Source organism: Dermacentor silvarum, chromosome 3 (genome assembly GCF_013339745.2).
Source record: "Dermacentor silvarum isolate Dsil-2018 chromosome 3, BIME_Dsil_1.4, whole genome shotgun sequence".
Lineage (NCBI taxonomy): Eukaryota > Metazoa > Arthropoda > Arachnida > Ixodida > Ixodidae > Dermacentor > Dermacentor silvarum.
In genome coordinates this window covers 78,153,294-78,167,574 of record NC_051156.1, presented here as the reverse complement: position 1 = coordinate 78,167,574, position 14,281 = coordinate 78,153,294, and the positions used below count along the sequence as shown (strand labels likewise).

The window sequence follows — 14,281 nt, the reverse complement described above, 5'->3', positions numbered from 1 at the left end:
CCTGTGATTACGTAGGCTGCGATCGTTAGGCGGAGCACGGAGTTCGCGATCAGCCAACGACAACACCAATACCGACAGCTTGCCACTGTTGTGTCTGGCGGTCCTTCGGGACAAAGGAGGCCTCATCGACATACGGGGTAGCTATCAAGTGCTCTTCACGCTTGTCGGTTCTCGCGGCCGGGAAGTGTCGCCTGGGACTGATGGATGAGCAATTAGTCTCCAGGCTGCCTCATGCGTCGCTAAACGGCAACGTCGCCCTTTGGTGCGTTTCCGTGAAATTACGAGCGCCGCCCGAACTACGACGAGGCCCGGCGCCGACTGACGCGCCCACCTGGAGCCCCTTCAAGACAACAGCCGCCCGCCCTGCAAATGGTGACTTCCGCGAACTGACCGCTACGGAGGTGGCCATTGGCTAAGAAGAAATAAAGTGCATTCCCTCGTCGTGTGAAAGAGGGAAACGGAAGGGATAAAACAGGGGACTTGAGTGTTGTCAGGACGCTCGACCATGTAGAAAGCTCGGTGATGTAAACGCTACTACATGCAAAGATATTAGCGCGTGGACGGCTCCAATATCATGGAGCCCTTCTTGTAAAATACCATATGTACATTTGTATATAAAACAGTTTTCTAATCTCCCTGGATATCTCCTCCTCTCGGCATCTGGCACGGCACCACCTATGGAACCTACCTTCGTGGCCGCTCGGACCTCGGCTTTCGCAACACCACTTCCATGCGGTTGTCGAGGACCGGGGACGTATTCTCGGATGATCACTTCCGGCGATACTATCGCTTTTGCATGACGTAGTGCTCAACCATCCAATCAGCTCATCTGATATTGCTCATCCGGCCAATAAGCGGCCATCCTAGAATAAGTCCCCAAGCAGAGCCGAGTAAGTTTATTCGAATCACTTTTGGGGCTGCTGGTGTTTCCCCAAGCTGTTCCCCAAGTAAAGCATGGAAAAAATAATCACGCAGGACATAGCTAGCCGAAAACGAGTGAACGGTTTGTTCAAGGACGCAATAACAGATTTCCAAACGGTAGTCAAGAAACCTTAAGACGTTTATTAATAAGTTTTCCTTAAATAGCCGCCTGATTCGTACGCAAAAAAGTTATCCTGAAGGTGGAAGACGGCTGACGACCAAAAAATGTAGTTCTCATAATTCTATACTGAAACGGGTTTTATTCGTTTTTACCGGCTTGGCTGACGTTAGCTGGGACACCCTGTATAGATGCGGGGTATCTCGTATAAGTGGAGTGTGTTGCGACGCCGGTGCGCACTTTCCGCCACTATGTTTATCTGTACCTGAATGGCTCTCGAGGCGTTGCTTAGGTATTGAAGAGGCCTGCCTCTGAATCTGCGCAGCGGGCGAGCAATCGTTATTGCCCCGCAACGCCCTGTCAAAGACGAATTTTGCGCAACGGGGGAGCACCGAAAGAACCTGGCTACACCTCCATTCTCACTTACGCGCACGTCCGCAGCTTACGGCGCGTTTTGGTCCCAAAGATGACAGGCCATCTTAGAGAGGCAGTCAGGAAAGAGCGCAGCCAGCTTGAAGTCCCCGACAGCGAAAACTCGTGGGCGTCTTGCATATATGCGGGCGGAACTTGTTACTTCTCGTGACAGTGCAATTGCTCAATCGTCTGAAAAACCGCTGGCGCCGTACCAAACAGAGCAGGCAGGACAGAACGTGGATAATGCTCGGTTAGCAAGGAGGGTCAGGCAGAAATCAATTGACGTATTGTATCGGCCGGGCGTTCCGCGTGTTCTCGTTCGAGAACGGCGCTGCGGCACGTGAAGATTGCTCAGCTCGGACATCTCGGATTCAATGATACGGCCGGCTCGCGGCACTCGTAGGTAATGGTAGATTGGCTAAGAGAGCTTTGAAGTAATTAATCGCGCGTTTCTCAACCGTGATCTGCAGTGTATGGCCCGTGATTAGAAACACCTGTCTTCCGTCGTCGCCATGACTGTCGTGGACCAGACGTCCGCCTGTGCCGGCAAGAAGAAGGGGTGCGCAGTCACCTCTCCGAGCAACGGAAAGAAAGGCATACCTCGCTATGGGCCGGACAGCGTGCACAGTTGGATGACGGCAGGTAGGAAGAAATATCTGTTGTTGTAGCCTCTCGCTATATACGCTTCGCTTTCCTGATTGGCTTACCCGTATTCATATAGGTAAGCCAAATATTGTGATGTGCGTGCATAAAAAAATATCAAGCACTTGTTTCGCACTCTGCATGGGCTATGGTTTTCTTTGTTACCTATTCACAATTTTCCTCTTCAGCGGTATTCGACATGTAGGAACAGTATAACTCGCGCGTTTCTAAAGCGTGCCATGAGTTGAACCATTTAAACATCATTATTTCATTACGACAAACACGGATTCTTTTCTCGTAGGAAGGAATAATAGGATGCTATTTCGTCTAGCGCGAAGCTGTGAACTTGAACTCTAGTTGTATTTCTTTTTCTTTTATTTCGTGACGTTTTCTGCCGTACAAATATGTTGTAATCTCTCGCTTATTGTCACAATGAAAGAAATTGTGATTTTAAGCAGTGAACTTGAAATCGTGCTCGATTTTTTTCTTGGTGTTGCGTAATTTACTGCTAAGCTGTCAACTTGTGGTCCTGTATTTTTTCTTGTATTTTACGACATTGACTATAGCCAGTAATGTTTTTATTTTGCGTGGTGTCTGTGTGTTGCTACTTAAAACATTGTGAGCTGTAGCCTTAGCTTTACTTCGCGTTCATCTGTGTGAGCTCCCTTCTATAATAAATCAATATCTTTTGAAGCTATGATAATTTATTTATTACGCAGTAAGCTCATTTATCAGATACAATAAACGTGTGCCGCGGCACTGTAATCAATATGTTGGGTTTTCTCGACGTGGACAGTATCAGTGTTCTGACCACATACATGGTGATTGGACAGTTTGCTCATTTGCAGATAAAATGCTTACATTCAATTTAGGCTGCTTTATGTTGCTGTGGGGCCGTACTGAACATTAGTAGATTAGCGCACACAACACTGGTCCTCCAAAGTATGCCACCTTGCTGCAACGGAGAGAGGATGAATTTTAGAAGCATCATATTTTTATCAGATTTACTACAGAGGTTCTCAACTCCTTTCAGTTGAAGTTGCTTCAGTGAATCTGCCATCAATTTCAACTGCGCCCTCTATACGACTTCGACAGCGTCAACAGGGATGAATAAGGTGCTCATCGTGAATGTTGGCAATCGCGTCTAGAATGGATGCTTTCGAAGAAACTTTGGTGCTGTGAAGTTACTTGATGACCTAGCTTTTAACAATGATCCATGCCTATTATTCCACCCGGCTAAGGTCCGGGGTGTTAGGAGACGACATGTTCGATGTGGCGTGGTGGTGAAAAATTCAGGCAGCATCTCTTGAGTGGAAGAAGCTACGTGCAGGTGCATTCGTAGAGTCCTTTTGGAGAACGCATGGTCGTTCATGGCTGACTCGCTCAATCCAAGGCTAGATTACTTTCTCTAACGAATAAACATATACAGCAGCGTTCGCCCTGAGGACTTTGGTGAGACATGGGGCTACATGAAATGACACTCGGTCCTGACAGCCTCAAGATCATGACAGATGGTGGGAACTTGGTGCACATGACAGTGGGAACATCTGCCAGGCTGTTGCGACGCAACCTGTCTCACTAAAAATTACAATTGCAATCTCACAGTCGCTGAGGACAGCGGCTGCGCTGAGACAACGAGCACAGCATGCCGTTACCTTTCATGCGCAAGGGGGGGGGGGGGGTTGCTATCTTGGCGTAAATAGCACGTAGTTGACATGCAAGCACTGTTGACGCACGCCGAACTGTACTGTAAAAGTGCCTGCCTTTCACAAGCAATCACGGCACGACGACCATACCTTCTCACATTATTGCCACACACTGTACATCGAGAATTGAGTTAAATAAAGTGCACTTTGATGCTGTGCTCGAAAAATTCCCAAGACCGAGCACTTTTCACTAAAGCCCTAAATGATGCCTCACATCTACGTGAGGTAGTGAGTCCCGTAGTGTTATTATTACCAACTCTAGAGGAGCAGCTCCACATAGCGCCCATGCATTGAAATCGGTAACCGACAGCGCGGCCATGTTGCTCCCCTGTGCAAACGCGCATTCGCACACGATGAGGTGGGAATTAGGCGAGACGCGCAATCAACGCGATCCCGAGCCTCCCTCAATATTGTGGCGCCATTTAGTTCAGCCGCCCGCAAATGCGTCGTTTCATGTACCGTAAATATTACATCGAAATTTTACACGTGGCAATCGGTTCGTTTTCGAAAATATGCGGTATGAACTTTACACATTGGTCGTACGTATACGTTCTACGTGTACGGGCTTGTTTATTTTTAGTGTTAAAAAATGAGAGATACCAACATAGCTGCGCCTTTGAGGTTGCAACTTTTTTACCCAGATTTTTCTAGTAGAGGCAGGATAGTGACTCCATGATAAAAGCTGGTGCTACGAAAAAAAATATGAAAACAAATAAACTTGTGTGCTGATGTTTTCGCGTAGCGCGAAAATATGAGCCCAGGATAAGCACTATTTTAGCCTTAGAAATAATTTTTTTCTGAAATATTAGGCAAGAAACATTTTCGTTGTTTTAATGTGATTAGCATTCTTGGGAAGTTTACCCACTTTGCAGTGTGTCTGCTTGTATCTAACCACTTTCACGTACCCAGTGAAGTAAGTCGTCTACTAGCGTGGGCCTATGTGCTGGCCGCTCTCTTGCCAAGCAAACATGGGTCACTGCAGGTATGTGCCTGTAAAAATAACTTGCTGAAGCGTGCCGCCTGGCCTAGTAGACAACTTGGGTCGCTGGTACGTGCCCCAACAGAAACGTTCGACACAGGGTATGTGGTATTATTAGTAAGCGCCTATTATCGGCCAATTTGCCCCAATGGATGTGCTCAGAAACAAAAAATATATTTGTTATGAAAGCGTGCTCTTAGTCTAGTAGGAGGAAGGTGGAATAGACAGAAAGACTCCCTAGGGAGGTTAGCCAGTTCTCAGGCCGGCTGGCTATCCTCTGCTGGGGAAAGGGCAATAAAAGATAATAGAAAAGAGGTGTAAGAAATGTAAAGAACAAAAAAATGGAGAATACGGCACTGCTTAGTCTTTATCTGAGACCAGTTCTTCGCAAGAAGCGCAACAACGCTTTCAAAGCCTTCTGTGTTGAGGACGGTCTCAGCCAGTGTCTCAGGACCCTTTCCTCTGACAAAGGGCGTTTATCAAGTCCATCTAACACATTCATGAAAGTTCTATCCTGGGCGCACTGAAGCGGAGACACTCACAGAGAAGACGGAAGATTGTTTCCTCGCAGCTACAGTTATCGCATGTAGGGCTGTTGGCCATTCCGATCCGAAATGAGTAAGCATTTGTGAAGGCCACGCCAAGCCACAATCGGCACAGAAGCACCTCCTCAGCTATTGGTATTCCTGACAGAAGACGGAGCTGTAGATTCGGATCCAAGTTGTGGAGACGAGCGTTGGTAAATTCCGTCGAGTTTCACTGTGCTAGTGTAAGTTCACGTGCGAGCGAACGAAAGCTGCGTCTGTTCTGGGTAGGGGTATAGCAACACAGTGGAGACCATCATGAACAGATGGGGCGGCCTCATCTGGACGGTTGTTTCCGTAGATACCACAATCGTCCGGTATCCACTGATAAGCTATGTCTTGTTTTTTCTCTATTGCGAGATGATGAAGTCTTATGTCAGCGACTCATTGTTCATTCGGTCCTTGACGAAATGGCGATATAATGCACTGGAGAGCGGCCTTGGTGCCGGAGATTATTGACCATGCCTGAGACGATTCTTCAATTAATAACACTAGAGCAGCACGGAGGGTGGCGACTTCTGCAGCCGTCGATGATGTAAAATGCAATGTCTTCAGTTTTATGGTGGTCTTAGTCTAGAGCTGCGCTGAAGTGGTCTCAGTCTATAGCTACGCTGCAGTCTGTAGCAGTTATATGCCGATATTTCGGTGTAGCGCCAAAGACAGGAGCCCAGAACAAGCAATATCACCAACTTCAAATTAGTTTTAAAAAAGTGTTAAGTAAAATGTTGGTTGTTTTTAGGTGGATAATGAAGGAATGTTAAAATAGTCATTTCCACTATGATACGCATAGAGGACTTGCAACCAACCGACTGCTTTTCTGCCAATAATAGCCCATACAATCCTATCTCTTTTAGGAGCATGCGCTCTTGCAACGTTTTTCGGCGTCGGCGGAAGAAGGTCAAGCGGCTTCTTGTACGTGGCTATATTGGACACGTTCAACGCCACGAGATCACAAGCTGCATGGCCCATCATATTACTTGGCGGTGTCCTCCTACTCACAGGTAAAACTCCAGAATGCTATCACTCGCAACATTTAGAGAGCTATTCCGAAGAGCTCAGAGAGAACATAATAATCTAGCGTTGGACAAACATTCATGACAAGGATTGCATCAGAATGCTTGCACGAATAATTTATTTCGCGCTTTTGAAAACTTACTAAAACTACTGACCTAGTGAAACAGGAATGCATAAAATAACTCAGCTCCTTTTAAATTCTGCGCCCGCATGTTTTCATCTTGCACGATAAGTTATCAGATATAGGTCACAATGCATTTGGTACTAGGGACACGTCATTTGTATTGAGACAGTAGTAAATCCGAAACATATGCGTTGATAGACTCGCAATGTGAACCACAAATGTTGTTTATATGCCGACATGAAACTAATTAAAGAATAACACAGGATGTATCGAGAACGTAGATCTTTCGAGCACTGTCTGCGATTGCGTACCTTGTTTTGAATAACACCCTTAGCGACAAGAAACCTCGTATATTTTCCGAACTTTGGGTGCTGTTGCAGCACCTATAGGTGTCATATTATATTCCTTAAAGTTTCTGTAAGTAGTGTGCCTTCCTGCCTGCACAATATGAAGAATATTTGGCTATAATTGAGCTAAAGCTCAAGCTTTCTTAAATGCGACAGTGGCATACGTTGTAGCCTGCTAACGAGAAGATTCCCGTGATATGCGACTCCAGTGCCTAACATGTTATATTTAAAGCTGTCGTAACTTTTCAGGTCTCGTTGCTGGGCCCTTAGCGCACCGGTACACTCCACGGCCGGTGGCCATAGTCGGCGGGACTATTGGAGCCCTTGGTCTCATCATATCGTACTTCGCAACCAACATCGAATACCTCGTTTTCAGCTTGGGCATTGTCCATTGTAAGTAGGCGTTCTCCTTGCAATTATAATGGCTAATCCGACAAACACTATCCAAATAGGTTCATTACATCCAATTTCATAAAAAGCTCAACATCTTGTTAAATTCATTTGCCTGAGGAAACACAGTTTTAGTTAAAGCTCCCTTTTTCCTGTGTAATTTATTTGCAATGATGAGTGCAGCAAAATGCGCCATTTATGTCATCAAATGGACATAGAGAAAGAACGCTGGTTACACTACGCTATCAGGCCCACTATTGCGACACACGGAAGGAACGGACAAACAACTATTATAGCTTCCCTGGGAATATAATTACGGTCTCTGCACATTCTACCTCCACGTCATATAGGCGCCCCTTGTTTGCATTTTAAGGCACAAGCCTTAAGTGGCTCGTTGCAATGGCTCATATCAAAAAAGCGGCGTCTAGTTCAATGATGCGAAAACAGACGCCGAATGATGAAAAAAAATCAGGAATGGCAGATACCCCCGTAAGAAAGCCAAGATGCAACGGCTGAATATGAATGACCGAAAGAAGGAACGAAAGAAATAACGAAAGATAAGAAAAAGAAAGACTGAAAAAAAAGAGAGAACCAAAGAAATGGGGGGAACGAAAAAACCTTTAGGTAGTGCATTAGGGGCCCACATGTGTCGTTGAGGAGGTCGACCTACAGCGACATACGTTTAGTTCACACTGCGGCTCGTTATGTCCTGAACCCCTCCAATGGTATAACTTAATGGATTACCACGCGTGCTGCAGACTTTGGCCTGCAGGTGCTACAGGAGCTTAACATGCTTCCGAACTTTTTTATGTATATTCTCAACGTTCCAGAAATACTAGAAGTTTAAACTGAGGTCAGCTATATTTATAGTGTGTTTGCATCTTTGTAAAGTACGCAATTTCCTCAACACCGTAGATGCGTGTCCTCGCGATTAAAAGGTCACTTGCATAGCACGCTCAATGGAATTAAAATGTGCAACTATCAATGTCGAGAACCGGTTTGCCGCGTGTCACATCAAAAAATAAAGAACATTGATATTCTAATTACTTTATGCATTTCCCGTGTAGCGTGTTGACACTATCTGGCTTTGCGACCCACGCAACGCCCAAGGCGAACTTAGCGCGTGGCCCTCAGGCCACTTTTTATCGCGTGCAGTCTCTGTTGTGTTTTCGTGTGGTCGCTGCTGTACAGCACGCTTAACCAGCAAATTGCAGAAGATTAGTCTGTATAAGCACGTGAGCTCACACAGTAACGTAGAATTATCTCATTAACATTCATGCTTCGGCCTGGTAAGTGCAATTAACACGTGAAGGACACGAAATCTGTAATAAATGCAGTGAGGCACTTGAACTCTGTTCTCCTTTTCTACATAGGCAGAGTCGTGTTTCTGGATGCCGGTGTGGTACAAACAGGCGCCGCGGGAGCACACCGAAACGAGATCCACTCACAGAACGCCACCTGATTAAGAGAATCCACTCAGCGGATGTTGCTTATCTAGATTTTTTAAATGCTTTTTTCATCTGTCGAGACCGTAAAGTTAACGCCACGCAGGAGCTATCGCTTGTCGTATAAAACATCCCGTATTACGGGGACAATAGCACGTTTGTTTTGCGTAAAAGCGACAGGCAGGAGGACGGCACTTCGCCCAAGCAACCGTGTTTTGCACTACAGGTAGTCTGTTCCGCACCATGAACCGCGTTCACGTAAACTTGAGCTATGTAGAAAATACTGCCTTGCTTAGCTAAAAAGGACACGGGATGCTAAAAAGGACACGGGATGACACTGAGGTTAAGCGACGCATGTGCCGCTGATAGCCATGAGCTCTGTTAATCGGCAGTTTCCTCAAAGTAGGCAAACTTGCTGAGCCATGTGAGATGCCGATATTTCGTAATGGAGTTCGTGGCGAGTTAGTCAGTATCCCTGTCACTGAGCTTTACGTGGGCAACTAAAGCAAAAGCAAAAAAAAAAAAACAGCACTGCGGAATTGGCATGTAAGGAGGACAGTAAAGTTCACTTCAGATTCCGGTTTGCCGGACTTCTTTATCGCACCGAACTTTGGCAGAGAGGCAACTCCGAAGTGGGTATGTGTCGGATTTATCGAAAATGCTTGAAGTTGTGAATGGGGTCTAGCCGTACTGAAGCCGCAGGGGACTGTCGCTTGTCGACATCATGAGCACGTTACCAAGGTCGATAATGGCGTCCTATTCGCGATGGAAGTCCGCGATAACGTTAATTGGTTTGGAACACAGAAGAAGCACGAAGAAAGGACCAGTGAACGACGAAGCACGTATTTGAATTCAGACTTTGCACATGCGGCCATTTGCTGTATGCAGCTGCGGCGCTTGCCACAATTTCTTTATTTTACGCAGTTCAATTGCAAGTCCGACGTTGATAACTAAGTAACCCACACCCGCTTCGACAAGCTATGTAAAAGGGGTAATTTTCCACAAAACCTTATGTCGGCAGAAATAATATGATCACAGCCAGACGATTACGGGAAAAGGGAGTGGCTGTTATTTGTTTGTCATGTCAAAAGGGGTCGCTTCCCAGTCAGACGAACAACTGAGTCACACAGGAAGTCTTCGTTTCTTAGTTTCGCTTTTGTTGGCTCGAGGTCCTGTTCCCCACGAGAGCGTGAGATGACGAAGGTGTGTCAACTTATAGAGAGCGCTGAACGAATGATTTCCGATACTGCAGAACTGAGAAGTTCAAAAAGACGTTTGAATGTCAGAGTACACTTCGATTTGGCATGGCCGCTCAATAAAGCATTGACAACGCACATGAGCACTAAAGCCTTGGAAGCTCAGTCTGTGGTGTGGAACCTCTTGCTACATGTGACCAATTTCACTGCAACCACAGCAGACTTGTACTGTCGGACTTGTACCAGATATTTGCTGTATTCTGTTTTGATGAGCCGTCTCAGGTGGCTCGGAGTTGTATATTCTGCGCAACACATTCTCAAACCATTCATCCTTTTCTTTTCAGCCATCGGGAGTGGCATGCTGTTCGTCGTTATCCCGACTGTCATCAATGAACACTTCATCCGCTACAAGGGCCTTGCCATGGGCATCAATTTCGCCGGCGCCACCATGGGCACATTTGTTTTTCCAAAGTTTCTCGAATTGGCGACGAACCAGTATGGCTTCAAAAGTGCCCTGCTGCTCTTCGGTGCTCTTTGCCTCAATGCTGTTGCCTTCAGCCTGTTCCTGCGTCAGCCTTCGTGGCTGAAGAAGAAGCTGAAGGAACAGAAGGAACAGCAAGCTCAAGCGGAGAAGCTGCGCAGCCTAAACGATACTTCGGGCCGCCCCGTCAATGGCTGCCGCATTGCTATTCCAAATGGGTTAGCAGAAGATAAGACAAGCGTGAAGAAAGTAGAATTAGTGGCAGGATCGTTTCGTCATGGGCTCACTGTGTTCTCGTGTCCCATGTTTTATGTGGTGATGTACTCTTACATTGCGTTCAGCTTCGCCTTCGAGTGCTACATCTCCCTATTGGTGGACTTCGCCATTGACCGCGGAGTCAGTGTGTCTAACGCGGTGACCGTGCTTTCCACCAGTTCCGTGGCTGACCTGGTCGGTCGGCTGACACTTCCTGCGCTGGCTGACAAAGGATATTTCACACGGCAAGCGCTGATGACCATCAGCTTTGCGTGGATGGGATCTCTGTACATCATGCTTCCCCTTGCGGAGAGCTACGCGGTCGTGTTCGCCATGGCAACTGCGATTGCCTTCTGCATCGGCACCACTGTAGTGCTTTTCTCTGTGCTGTGTGCAGAGTATGTGGGCATCGAACGAGTGTCTATGGCCTACGGCATGGTGTCCGCTTCTGCAGGGATGACGTCGCTAGCGAAGCCACTCGTCATAGGTGCGTATTATCGTCGTTCGATGACGGCATGCTTTTCGCTTTAGCGGAACAGAATGTTTCTGGTTGGTTGGAAATTATATGTGCACTTCTAAAGAACACAGATTATTGCGCAAAATCTCTAACATTATGTCTGGATCTAAGCCTGGAAAAAGGCGACAAATAAACAAAATGACAGCAGTTCAATACCGTAGCAGCAAAGACCACAATTCACGCGTCGTATTGAAAATAGCGAGGACACCAACTCGTAAATTATCACCTTACAATTCACAGGCCTTTAGAAAAGTATGACTGTTGCAGTAGGAAATCTGAAGAAATATTGCATTTTACGCTGATAAATTGCAGGACCATACTAAATGAGAATTTTAGCTTTAATGGCCAACCCCCGTATTCAGAAATGCAACTTCATGTGAAGCCCATGCTTGACTTGATATAAATGACGCGTGGCGTGAACGTGCCGAAGACGCTCATTGCGTTTCCTTCAGCGTGTTCACAACAAGCGCCATTTAGAAGTCGAGCATGAGCATTTTAGATGCATTTCAGATGAGTTTAGTGCATTTCAGAATAAGGAGGTTAGTCAGTATACCGTTCTAAGTACGCATCGCATCCCCTGCAAATTTCAACCTATTAGACTATGTTGCGCGGAGGTAGATGACGATGTTTTGATTTACTCTCGCTAACCCCCTTAACGGAAAGAAGGGTTTAAAAAGAGATGTGCCGTGAATGCTATCGCCGGTACTGATGTTTTCTATGTTCAACCATCTTAACCTTTGCGCATGTACGCTTTAACTTCAATCCAGTGCACATTCTCATAGTCTTCGATTTCTGTTTGTGGTTTATGTTATGAAATCCAGAAAGGCTACTGTCAGTGTCCAACTAATATTTTATTCTAGACTTCGCGCACAACCCATGCGTGTGGCTATTAGAGAGATAAAATTACGAAATGTGCATTGGGCTCAATTATTGCGAAAGCAATTATATGGACACTTCAACCGGATTTCTGCAGTCGGCGTCGCCGTCGTGTTTGCTTGTGCGCTCCGTTCATGTTTGCTTGTGCGCGCTGACACCACGATTGTTAATTCAGTTAGTAAGCCAATGTGTCCAAGTTTATGCAGCCGATAAAACTACTATCCCTACTCCGAATAGCTCTCTACTAATTTGCTATTGCAATCGATGCTTCGCCTTTCGGGCGAAACTGCGACATATTTTTATCGTAAAAGTAACCTATTTTTGGGGAGGATCAAACTATCGTATAGAGTACATGGAGTGTGTCACGAACTATGCTGTCTGTGACTCGCACGTAGATAATTCAAAACACTATTATCGCTGCAAGCTTCCACGGCTGTTTGAAAACAAGGTTCACATTTTCGGAGCCGAAGAAGGGGGGTGCCTCTCGCTTGTTAACTTACGAGGAGCGACCTAATCATTGCTAAGATAAGAACACACTTGCTCCCACTTTTCTGATGAAAGTTGTGGTCCTGGCTTTCGCGCATGCATGTGCAAAGGTGGCAAACTAACAAGCAGACAATTGTGATGCATATAGTTCACTTTGCCTTCATCAGTTTGAATTGCTTATAAGCTCTACTTCATCACTTTCGACAATATCACGCAGGTTACTTCCGAGACAAGGTCGGGTCGTACGACAACCTGTTTCGCCTGTGCGGTTCTACAGTGACGCTGGCCGCCATCATCTGGATCTTCGTTCACATCAGGCTCTGCGCCACTTCCAAGCATACGTGGACGTTGCAAAATGGCACATTGTGTGGCTCCCAGGAAGGCAGTGTAAAAAAGAACCAACCCTAAATCGGCCGTTCTCCCAGTGAACTTGAACTACGTGCGCTTTGAGAATCATATATGCATCCTTGCGCCAACGCCCAGTCGTTGGCGCCTACATTACCTACGTGAATAGGCCTGCGCGAGATTCCTATTGCTGAACCACCATGTGCGAGCGTAAATCAGCCGGGCGCTTGCGCTTGTAGGCGCTTGCGCTTACAAAAGGAGCGAAGGGGTCACCTGCTTTGTTTCGTAGAAAAATCTGCCTACGCAGACGTCCACTCATTACTACGCCTTCCTGGAAGATCGATCGAGTGTTTTGTTGACTGCGGCGCGCGCTATGCGCGGTGTGAGAGATGCCGCTTCGACTCGCTTGGAGCTACAATTCTATGCCGCAACGACTTGTATAGAGTGAATGTTATGTCGAAGGACAAAACTCAGTATGCGGAGACCACAAGCGTTGCGAGCTGTGAAACTGTAGCCTAGCTATTTTTCCTGGCTCTCAGGCATTGAAGGACTGTGCCACAAATTACTTGCATCTCACCCACTTGGTGCTGGCCCACCATCAGTGGTTCTCACGAATCGGAGACCTTGGAAGGTAGGTGGGTGCTTGCAGCGGGGCGTTGCTATGCATGAAATTTTTTTTTTACTCGTATTGCGGAAAGGTGTGTCCGAGGAAAGGATTGCGATGAGAAACTCCTAATAATTACTACCCATGCATGCAGGACACAGCAGACAATAGTCATCTAATATATGGCGAATGCCTCACGCCCGATTTTGTCATCTATTGTATAGCATCTCGCGCTCTTCATCGCAAGCTGAATGACAATAGAAGCCAAAACTACATTGACACAAGGAATTACAATAAAGAATTATGAAAGGATTCGATGCCTCCGTCTAATTTGCTCTTTTCAACATATTTAACCAGTGTGTGTGGTACATGTCAAAATAAGCACATGATATTACAGTGATAGCTGTACTAAGGAATGACGTGGTTATCCACAAGCCCCGAACACATGGCTCATCGCTGTCATTTCCATCTGCTCTCCAATCTTCAGGACTTAGTTTCTTGAATTATTGTATGACGTTTTCTACGTAGGCATCCTTCGCCAGCCATCTGAATGGCTGGTCTCACAGTACAAGTGTTAATGAAAAGTCACCTGCATTCCATAATTGTTAGAAACGCCGCGAAGGTGGCGCTTTATTTCTGGTTGTATCTCAAATTTCAAATCGCTTTCAGTAGCTACGAAGATCAATTTGTCAGAATGATGACACATGGACATAGCGCTCTGTCAAAACATTCCGGATCTCCTTTCTCCAGTAATGATTGCTACTAAGAAACCCGGCTCCGGTACGCCGCTGATCGTAGGAGGCACTCGTGACAAATGCAGCTACTTCATTGCAAAAT

The 14,281-nt window shown here is 46.2% G+C and overlaps 1 protein-coding gene across 4 annotated transcripts in view; it reads left to right on the top strand.

The window, feature by feature from the left end:
* Positions 1-13,946, top strand: part of LOC119445527 (monocarboxylate transporter 9) — a 130,253-nt gene extending 116,307 nt beyond the window's left edge. For 2 of the 4 annotated variants that reach the window (XM_049663372.1, XM_049663371.1), the window contains exons 2-6: positions 1,924-2,095; positions 6,219-6,365; positions 7,099-7,242; positions 10,225-11,103; positions 12,713-13,946. In XM_049663372.1, the coding sequence (XP_049519329.1) occupies positions 1,966-2,095; positions 6,219-6,365; positions 7,099-7,242; positions 10,225-11,103; positions 12,713-12,903 (1,491 nt within the window). In that variant the 5' untranslated portion in view covers positions 1,924-1,965 and the 3' untranslated portion in view covers positions 12,904-13,946. Of the gene's footprint in view, positions 1-1,300; positions 1,857-1,923; positions 2,096-6,218; positions 6,366-7,098; positions 7,243-10,224; positions 11,104-12,712 lie in introns of those variants that run through there. The other 2 variants (XM_037709792.2, XM_037709791.2) reach the window with 2 other exon arrangements.
* Positions 13,947-14,281: the final 335 nt, after the last annotated feature.